This window comes from Crocuta crocuta, unplaced genomic scaffold, assembly GCF_008692635.1.
Source record: "Crocuta crocuta isolate KB4526 unplaced genomic scaffold, BGI_CrCroc_1.0 scaffold234, whole genome shotgun sequence".
NCBI classification, from domain to species: domain Eukaryota; kingdom Metazoa; phylum Chordata; class Mammalia; order Carnivora; family Hyaenidae; genus Crocuta; species Crocuta crocuta.
In genome coordinates this window covers 1,879,791-1,890,235 of record NW_027529647.1, presented here as the reverse complement: position 1 = coordinate 1,890,235, position 10,445 = coordinate 1,879,791, and the positions used below count along the sequence as shown (strand labels likewise).

Genomic DNA, 10,445 nt, shown 5'->3' with positions numbered 1-10,445 from the left:
GGCGGTCAGAGCTTTGTGGGAAGGTGTGCACAAGGAGCGGACATCTTCCTCTCCAATTTTTCCAATACACATGGGATCAGAAGAGCTTTAAGTATAAACCATCCTTCTTTCTTGCTGGATCCAAAGGGATCGTTGGTGGTTCTCTGCTGAAGGCTTGCCCTCAGAATTCTGTATTAATTTCCCTCCCTATCGGGCCCTGTTATGATGATGAGTGATGTGGGTTGGTTCCCAGGTCACAAACCATAGGCGGGGAACAGAAGTGCTTTTGGAGGAGCCTTTGCCTCTGGAAACAGCACGAGAGTCACCGAGCTTCAAGCTGGAGCCAATGGAGACTGAGCGAAGCCCTGGCCCCAGGCTGCAGGAGCTGCTAGGCCCCAGCCCCAAAAGGGACCCCCAGGCTGTAAAGGAGAGGGGTGAGGAACAGTTGGCTGGGGGGAGGGAGGAGGGGCGTCGGGTTGCCCCCTGACACCAGCAGGCGGAGTACCACTGCCTAGGTGAGGGAATTTCTGGTCTCCGGGTTTGTGGAGTGAAAGACCTAAAGTGGTGGCTTGGGTTCTGTTGGAGATGGGAGGAGGGAGGGGGATCTTTAAGTAAACCCTTGTGGATGCAGAACAGAGACATTTAGAGCTTTGAATCATTGAGGACTTGAGTGCTGCAGGCCAGCAGGGAAGGTGACTGGTGTTCTTTACCCGCACCCTGCCATTCCGGATGTCGCTTTATTATGCCTCTGTTGCCTTCTTTTGCTCATTGTTCAATCCTGAGCAGAGACTGGGTGTTGGGGAATGGATACCGTGTTGGAATAATCCTTGGGTTCCCAAGAATTACAAATGCCATTCTCACCATGATTTCTGTCACCTTCAGCATTGTCTGCTCCCTGGCTTTCTCTCTTTCCTGCTGAAGGAAACATGGAAGACAAGGAAATGACCGGGCCCCAGGTGATGTGGAAGTTCTCATTGTCTCCCCCAGCACCCCTCCCCCCAGTTGTTCTTGTGGGGACAGGGTCTTTTGCTCTTGGAGAGGATCCTTTCGCCCTCACCATGTGCAGCCTCCCCGCCTTCTTTATTTATTTCCTCCACACCTCACTTGTGGGCCTGGCACCCTTCTCCCCCATGAAATGTGTCCTTGGCACCCTGGGTTTTGCCCCTGTAACTCATGATTCTGCTTGAATTGTTCTTGGTGCCTCAGGGGCTAAAGGAGATCTTGTGCTGTTTCAGTTGCCTGAGAGCTTAGAGGACGTGGCTATGTACATCTCCCAGGAGGAGTGGGGGCATCAGGATCCTAGTAAGAGGGCCCTCTCCAGGGACACGGTGCAGGAGAGTTATGAGAATGTGGACTCACTGGGTAAGGACTTCTTTTCCAGGGATGAAGACTGAGCTGTTACTGACCAGGGGCCTGTCCCTTCGCCACTCACCTCCTGGACATAAGTTCTGAGTTTTGCTAGAAGACCTCCCTTTTTCTAAAGCACCCTGGATGAGGATCCATTAAATATCTGCCATTTGGCACAGTTGGCAAACTTAACAGCCCCCAGCTGCCAGAGCCGAAGGCAGGGAGTGTCAGTTTTAATGGACTTCCCAGGGCAGAACAAATCAAATCCACTGACAGCCTCCTCCCCACCCCACCCCCATCACACACACTCTCTGTTCAGCCTCCCCCACCCCCCCCATTGCACACATTCTCCATTCTTGATGCCTTGCAATTTTGAGATGCTTATTCTTTTGGTCTCACTCCTATTTTCTATGCTTCATTAGTACTTCTAGGCCCTTCTCCAACTTTCAGGGGGCACTGGGATCAACATTCCAGCTTAGCAGCTATCCCAGCCCTTAAAAATTCAGGAACGGGGGGAAGGTCTTTGGGGAATTTGAACCCCCCCCCACGTATACATACACACACATACACACACAAACGCACGTATATATACTTATATACGTAATGGGATAAATAAGATGAATCTATGTGTTGAACTGTTACGCAGAGATTAAAAATGATGCCTATGAAATGTGACAAAAAACTGATGGTTGGATTTGGGTAGAGAGTGTACAGACGTATAATTCCTTCAACTTGGGATGTAGGAAAATTCTTACAATAAAAAGCTGTGGGAAGTCTTAAATAACATAAAACAATTCTGTGTACGTTATAACTATAGCCATACTGACACATGGTAGAAAAGAGTCACACATGCTTTGTTTTCATACATCCCTTGTTTGTAAAGAGAGGCACAGTTATCAGCTCCCTTGCACTAATTGCATAGAGGTAACCGCTGGGTTTGGTTCCCTTCACTGGGACCTTCTCCAGGCTCTCCATCACTGCCCTAAGCTGAGCCTGGCTCTCACTGAGTGCTACGTACGAAGACAAGTTTGGATCATCAGTTCTTGGAAGTAAACTGTTTTAAAGTGCATGTTTGCCGGGATTGGTGTGAGGTTTTAGGTTTAGCATTGCACAGGAAGGGCGCTCCTGGGTTTTAACCTCCGGGTTGTCTGAGAGCCCCAGATTTCTTTTTGATTGTCCATCACATTATATTTTATCCTGGAGATGTCTAGTGCATTGTAGTTCAAGCTTATATTTATCTGTGAGAGTCTGGGCTCTTTTATAATATAAACTAATTCATCAAAAACTTATCATTCTAATTATGTTTGGTTGTTTTAATTACAAAAGTGTATATTCTTATTGCAGAATATCCCAAGTACTGCAAAAGTGTAAAAAGAAAACCATAGTCTCTCTTCTCCAATTTCTTTTTCTAGAGGCAACCACTGGGAACAGTTTAGTGTACTGTCAGACTTATTTATTGTGCCGTCTGTGGATATGTCCACTAAGCACAGGGGACAAGATTATCTTTGTTTCTTTTGCCTGGTAGAGGAGAGTGGTGACATAGACCTCTCTTTCTTTCATTGTGAACAGAGTCTCAGGTTCCCAGTCAGGAGGCCCTAAATACCCAGGTGGAACAAGGAGGAAAGCCATGGGACCCTAGTGTTCAGACTTGCAAGGAAGGCCTGAGTCCCAGAGGCCCAGCTCCAGGTAAGAAGGAATGAAGATGAGTAGCTTGCCCAGCTAGACTCCCACTGTTGGGAGGGAAGCCTTTAAGGACTGGGGTGGAGGTTAGCCCATCACCGCTGCCGGGAAGATGCAGTGCTTCCCGTGTGCCCACTTCCATCCCAGGGTGCAGGATGTAAGGGGGCATTCACTCCTGGGGTCCACCCTAGTCCCAGCCCTGCCCCACCTCACCCATTTCCACAGGGCAGAAGCCAGAGGCTCAGTTGTAGAGGGAGTTGGGGGCCTGTACGCACGAATTCAGGACTGCTCTGAGCTCTGGTGCCTTTGCGATGGCCCATCTCTCCTCTCTAGGGTACTCTGCCTACATGGGGAAAATGGGAAACTGAGATAGAACCAGCATTTCTGGACTTCTGCCCTACAGGGAGTAGCAGATACATGGGATTTCCTTTTGTCTTGTGTAGGAATAATGTAGGGGTTTGGTTTCTCTCGCTCTGCCAGGAGAAGAGAAGTTTGAGAACCAGGAAGAAAGTGCTCAGTCCATTTCCCCCGAGAGCATCCACCCACAGGCACTGCTGCCTGGCCAGGCCAGAGGGGAGGTACCCTGGAGTCCTGAGCAGGGAAGGCGTCGGGACAGGGCAGAAGGGCGTTGGGAGCCTCCTCGAGAGGAAGGGATGGAGCCGTCCTTAGTGGGGGCCACAAGTTGCAGAGAACAGGGGCGGCCAAAGGAATTGCAGCCGAAGAAGCTCCACTTATGTCCCTTGTGTGGCAAAAATTTCTCTAACAACTCGAACCTAATTAGGCACCAGAGAATACATGCAGCAGAGAGACTGTGTGTGGGTGTGGAGTGTGGCGAAATCTTTGGTGGGAACCCACACTTTCTGTCACTACACAGAGCACACTTGGGAGAGGAGGCCCATAAGTGCCTGGAATGTGGAAAGAGCTTCAGTCAAAATACCCACCTGACACGCCATCAGCGCACCCACACCGGGGAGAAACCCTATCAATGTAACGTATGCGGAAAAAGCTTCTCTTGCAACTCAAACCTTCACAGGCACCAGAGGACACACACGGGCGAGAAGCCCTACAAGTGCCCCGAGTGTGGGGAGATCTTTGCTCATAGTTCCAACCTCCTTAGGCACCAGAGGATTCACACAGGAGAGAGACCTTATAAGTGTGCTGAGTGTGGGAAAAGTTTCTCTCGCAGTTCACACCTTGTCATACATGAAAGAACTCACGAGAAAGAGAGGCTTTACCCTTTCTCTGAGTGTGGGGACGCAGTGAGTGGCAGCACCCTCTTTGTTACCAATCGTGGAACCCACAAGGCAGAGAAAAAACTCTTTGAATGTCTGACCTGTGGGAAAAGCTTCCGGCAGGGCATGCACCTCACCAGACATCAGAGAACACACACGGGGGAGAAGCCGTATAAGTGTAACCTTTGCGGGGAAAACTTCTCTCATAGATCCAACTTAATCAGGCACCAGAGAATTCACACGGGAGAGAAACCCTATACCTGTCATGAGTGTGGAGACAGTTTTTCTCACAGCTCCAATCGCATTCGTCATCTGAGAACCCATACAGGAGAGAGACCCTATAAATGTTCTGAATGTGGAGAGAGCTTTTCTCGGAGTTCACGCCTTATGAGTCACCAGAGAACTCACACGGGATAGAAGCAACGGCATTTCTTTCTAGCCCATATAAGGTTGCACACTCAGAGGGTCCTGTTAACAGCGGGAATTCTTTGCCAATTCCCCAGCCGACCAAATCATCTGTTTTTACGGTAATTACCATAAAGAGGAACAAGGTGGGGGTCACTGTGAGGGAGGTGCAGCGGCAGCAAAGGATTAGCATAGAACTAGAACGGAATTCTGTCTAAACTATTGAGGGTGTCAAGTCTGAGGCGACCTGCTCAGGACAGAGTTCTCTGTGAAGTCTCTTGTTGCAGGGTACACTGACTGCCTTGGTATACTTAGGCGGGTTGTGGTTTGGGTGCCTTACCGGGTCCATTGTCCGTCCCAGCAACTGTGGGGGTCCATGTGACTTTCCAGTACTGCTTCCTCACTTGGAATGTTCAGCAGGGGCATTTGGGTTCCTGGGGCCCTTGGGACCAAAGAAGGGCAGAGCGTTCTGGGAAACCAGCTCATGGCAACGGAAGACTGGTTGGTGAGTTGCAGCTCCCCTGAAAGCCCTGGCTGGGAAGCCAGTCTGGGGCTCCCACCACAGCGCCTCTCTGACGGGAGGGCCCATGCCCAGGCCACGCATGTAAATGTCATCTCAGACCAAGAGGAACCAGAGACCTGAGGGAAGTAGTAAGATGGAGTTCGCAGTTCCGCACAGGTATTGGCAGAGGAAGCCAGACTGTGAATTCGCTTACACTGGCAGAGGTGAAGACTGAATCCCTGCTCTGTCCGAGAAAGAAACAGAGCTCTGGAGTCTTCACGGGGTTCTGTGAAAGATGGTTCCCTGGGCGGCTTTGCAAGTGTGGATTCTGGGGAAACTAGGGATCATGCTTTTCCTTGTTGAAAATATGTTTGGCTGGTAATAAATATCTTCAGGAAATACGAAAGTGTCTGACTTTTCATTGAGGACCTTTCGTCTTGGCCTCCAGTGTTGGTTTGTCTCCTGTCTGCTTTGGCTAGAGGACCTGCTTTTTCTGTCTTCCTGGGTCCATCAAGAAGGTTCTGATGAGGTTGGCCGAGGACAGCTGAGGTGGGGTGTGGCCCTGGCCAGCTCCAGTGAGGACTGCTTTGTGGTAACAAAGGGTCAAGCCTGGTGGCAGGTGGGGTCATGTTGTCATAAGGGCCTTCTAGGTTTCTTTTCTGTGGGGGACAGCAGTAAAATTGTCTTTGACTCTTTGTTGAGAGTGTTTACTTTTTTGTGACGAAGCTGAAGGAAAATCTGGCTCTCCAGAGACAGCATGTCTTCCCCATGGAGGGAAGATAAGGGGAGGGCAAATCTTTTTAGGGGAAAGCATTCTGTTTTAGAATGGGGAATTCTAGGAATGTGTTATCGTAAGAAAGAGGTAGAATACCAGAAGTATTTGAGGAGGAGTAGGAAATTCTAATGCCAGGAAAACCTCTCAGGATGTGGCCCGGGAGGAAGACAGCTAACTGCTCTGGGAGAGAAAGATGGAATGTTACCTGGCAACTGGCTATCAGATTTATCGATTTTAAGTGAGGGACGCAACCCTGCCTACCCCTTCCCCCCATTTCCTTACCAGCCTTATCTCAGCCCTGCCTCAATGTAGTAGGAGTTTTTCTGTGGTTTTCTGAGATAATTTTTTAAAATTTAGTTTCTTATTTCTCTTCCTTTCTCCACAAGAGGCCAGGGGTAGTGCAGGGGTTGAGGGGCAGGGGAGAGTATGAAGATTTGAGAGCTTAATTTAGGACCATTTTAAGAGCCGGACAGGGCTGATTGGCTGCTGATGCCAAGAAATGGGTGGGTGATGTCAGGTTGATGTTACTGATCACTCTGGTTAAGATTGCAACCGGGGTGCCTGGGTGGCCGAGTCGGTTAAGCGACCAACTTGTGATTTCCAGTCAGGTCATGATCACAGAGCCAAGGGGTTCTGGAGCCTGCTTAAAGTTCTCTCCCTGTCCCTCTGCCCCTCCCCCATGTGTGCACCCACAGTGCACTCTCTTAAAAGAAAAAAAAAGTGCAATTTACGTGGATTGTAAGTCTCGGGAGAATGGAGAGCACCCCTCCCTTCTACCCCTCTCCCCCATAATATCACCCATGAAGATCATCTGACGTGGCCCACCTGCTCTTGTGCCTACTGGGAGCACTGCAGCTTCAGGCTAGAGCAGTGACGGCCCACAGGAATTCGCTCCTGGCACTAAAAAGATTTTCCAATTGGAAAAGTCCCAAGTCCCAGCCTCCAGGCTAGCTCCCCTTCCAGCACACTCACAAACAGCTGTTCTTGTCTGTTTTAATGAGATGATCTCACAGAATATTGCATGTAAAATATACAGCTCTGTATCTGGCACATAGGAAGTATTCGTTTATTCGTGTCATCTGTGGGCAGATAATACTGGCAAGACTGCCTTTCTTCTTTTTTTTTTTAAATTTTTTAATGTTTTATTTATTTCCAGGAGAGAGAGAGAGACAGCATGAGCAGGGAAGGTCAGAGAGAGAGGGAGTCACAGACTGAAACAGGCTCCAGGCTCTGAGCTGGCAGCCAGCACAGAGCCCGACGCGGGGCTCGAACCCACGAACCGTGAGATCATGACCTAAGCGAAAGTCGGACGCTTAACCGACTAAGCCACCCAGGCGCCCCAAGACTGCCTTTCTTCTAAGCCACCTACCACTGCTACCAACCTAAGGCCACACTGGTAGAAATTTCACGGAGCGGTCTGTTAACTGCTAGGCAGGACTGATGAGTTCTTTCCTTTGTCGTATCACAGAGCAGGTCAGAGTCCTTAGCGCAGGCTCCCATGAGTCACTGCAAGGGCTGTGTGTGCTTTTTACATTCATACTTTTATGTTGCACACACATTTTACGTTTATACTCTAACCCACTAGTCCTTGAAAAAGAAACCAGAACAATCTCCAAACTGGCTCTTAGGATCATGGAAGACTGACACCGGGGAGTAAAGACCCTTGCTTTCTCAGCCCACATGGATACGAACTAGACCTGGGAGATATGTACTGACCCTGAGCAATAGTCACAGTCCTTGTAGCAAAGGTAGCACAGAAGACCAGCAGAAGGGCTCCTGGATGGTGGATTGTAACACATTTAAGTGCTGTGGCAAAGCCTGGCAGAGGCAGATGAAGAGCAGCAAGGCCGGAGGTGCCTGGGTGGTTCAGTCTCTTGATTCCAGCTTAGGTCGTGATTCCAGAGTTGTGGGATCGAGCTCCACATCAGGCACTGTTCTGAGCATGGAGCCTGCTGAAGAGTCTCTCCCTTTGCCCTGCTCATGCGCACACGCTCTCTTGTGTGCTCACTCTTAAAAAAAAAGAAAACAAACAGCAGGCCAGATATCACTGAGGACAAAGCTTGTAAGGACAGAGACAGGAAACAGTTAAACTCTAAACCTTTTTTTCCCCAGAAAAACGTGTCAGAAATCACTAAGAATTTTTCTTGCAGTAAGGAAATTTATGGGTCGCAATGTCATAATCTGAACTTCCAGGTTTTGTACTCCCAGCCCTTTTAAGAAGAGTTTACTATAGGAATCATTACACTGTCAACTGATAGAATTTTGGAAAGTGCAAAATTCCCTCCACTGCTTTAAGACTTCTAATTTTTGTAAATGTTTCACAAGCATTTGAAACAGCTAAGTCTTGTAAAAACTTACTAATGTGTGCTACAGGAAACAAAGTAGCAAATTTATTACCACTAGGAGACTAACTTTTTTGGGTGTCAGGAGTTCAAAAATGAAAAGATGAATTAAAGCAAAAGTGCATTCATTACAAATAATATTAGTGCATTTATCCTTTTAGCATTCAATCTAGCTTGCAAACGCTTCTAGGTTAAAAATTGACTTCCATTCTTGAAAGGGAGACTGATAATTCTGTCTGATGTGTATTTTTTACCCAGAGGAGCTATGTGCTTGCTGCCTAATGTATGCAGTTAGGAGGCAGTGGGAATGGTCTAGGTAAACTCAACAATGACAAAATGGTTGATTAAAAAAATCCCTCAGACCACCAAAAAATTCAGGCAAATCTTGCAGTTAATATCCTCAATTTATCAATGAAATGTCCCAGAAGCTATAGTCAGAAATCAAAACTGGTAACACACCAGCATCCAAACCTGCCCCAGGTCAGATTTCCGCAGGCAAAAAAGGGAAGGGGAAGAAAATGGTAAATTTCTCAAATGCTCGGGTATGTTTTTGGACACAATGTGGGGTCGTGTTTGCCTCTCCATCGCCGCTTGCCCTCCAGGCAGGAAAACCTGCTAGAACCTGCGTGTGAGTCCCTACGTCGAAGGTGAGCTGCGCTGGAGGGGACTCCCTCTCTCCTAGGAGGGGTCCAGCTCGAGTTTAGGAAGACTGCCCCTGCAGTTTCTCGGAGGAGCTCTAATCCGGAAAACAGGACTTCCAGAAGCAAAGATTTAAGTCCCTTCCTAGGCTTGGGCAAAGCTCGGCGTGACGCGCCTCGGAGAAGGGACGCGGAGCCCCTGGAGCTTCCCGCCGGAGTGGTCCCGCCGAGGACGGCTCCCGCGCGGGCCCAGGGGGTGTCAAGTGCTGTCGGGGCGGGCGCTAGGCGGCCGCGTCCCGACAGACCTNGATCCCCTCTCCTCCCGCAGCTCGCCTCGGTCCCCGCAGTCCTGACCGCCGGGCGGCTGCGCGGGGCCCGCGTCTCCCCCGCAGGCCGGCTCCCCGCCGCGGCCGCTCCCCTCGGTCTCGGCTCCCAGGGCTGCGCCGGGTCAAGTGGCCGCAGGGTTTGCATCGGCCTCCTCCCCAGCGGGCGCCCGCGGCGCTACCGCACTCCCCGGAGCCTCCCGGGTCCTTCAGGTGTGAGTGCGCCTACCCCGGGCCCAGGGCGGGGCGGCTCCCGGGTGGTGCAGCAGCGGGGCGACCGCAGACCTGGGTGCTGTGGCCGCGGGGAAAGGGGGAGGTTCAGGCGCCGGGAAGGACGGACCTGCCGGCTGCCGTGAAGTGAGGGGTCTTTGCTTAAATGCGTTGGGAACCCCCACGAAGGGCCTTAAGCAGTGTAGACGCCTCACTTGTGTCAGTTCGCACGCCCTGGCTACTGGGTGGAAACGGATGGGGACGGGGCAAGAAACGAGGGCTGAGAGACTAGAGACGGGTGCGTTTGTCCAGGAAGGGGGTGATGGCAGCCTGGACCGGGACACGAACAGCGGAGAGGGAGAAGTGGAGACAAAAGGTAAGCCATTTAGGACGTAGAACCGACTTCTTGTGTGCCCAGAAGTAAGTCTAAAATCATAGGATGACCCCGAAGGGCACTGAAAATCTGCTCCGGACTTGTCTTTCCTGATCTTCTCTGCCAGCTGCTCCTACAGCAATCGTCCAGGGACCTTGCAGCTTCCCAGGGAGATTCACTCTCACATCGAAGAGCCTGAGCTCATGCTACCCTTTGCCGGGACTGCCCTTCCACTACCCTCAGTAAACTTTACGTATTTGGTTTTTTTAAATTTATTTTTAATTTTGTTAACGTTTTATTTATTTCTGAGAGAGACAGAGACAGCGTGAGCAGGGGAGGGTCAGAGAGAGAGGGAGACACAGAATCTGAAACAGGCCCTAGGCGCTGAGCACAGAGCCTGACGCGGGGCTCGAACCCACGAACGGAGAGATCATGACCTGAGCCCAAGTGGGACGCTTAACCGACTGAGCCACCCAGGCGCCCCCATATTTATTTATTTTTAAATGTTTATTCATTTTTGAGACAGCGCGAGTGGGGAAGGAGCAGAGAGAGAGTGAGGGAGACACCGAATCTGAAACAGGCTCCAGGCTCTGAGCTGTCAGCACAGAGCCCAACGTGGGGGTGAGTGGGGGCAGAACT

General features: G+C 50.3%; 1 protein-coding gene across 3 annotated transcripts in view; it reads left to right on the top strand.

Annotated features, from left to right (window-relative positions):
• ZNF263 (zinc finger protein 263) overlaps window positions 1-5,551 on the top strand; it is a 7,003-nt gene extending 1,452 nt beyond the window's left edge. The window contains exons 2-6 of one of the 3 annotated variants that reach the window (XM_077762570.1): window positions 233-413; window positions 862-935; window positions 1,215-1,341; window positions 2,896-3,012; window positions 3,487-5,551. In XM_077762570.1, coding sequence (XP_077618696.1) covers window positions 233-413; window positions 862-935; window positions 1,215-1,341; window positions 2,896-3,012; window positions 3,487-4,655 — 1,668 coding nt within the window. In that variant the 3' untranslated portion in view covers window positions 4,656-5,551. Of the gene's footprint in view, window positions 1-232; window positions 414-861; window positions 936-1,214; window positions 1,342-2,895; window positions 3,013-3,449 lie in introns of all 3 variants that reach the window. The other 2 variants (XM_077762571.1, XM_077762572.1) reach the window with 2 other exon arrangements.
• Window positions 5,552-10,445: the final 4,894 nt, after the last annotated feature.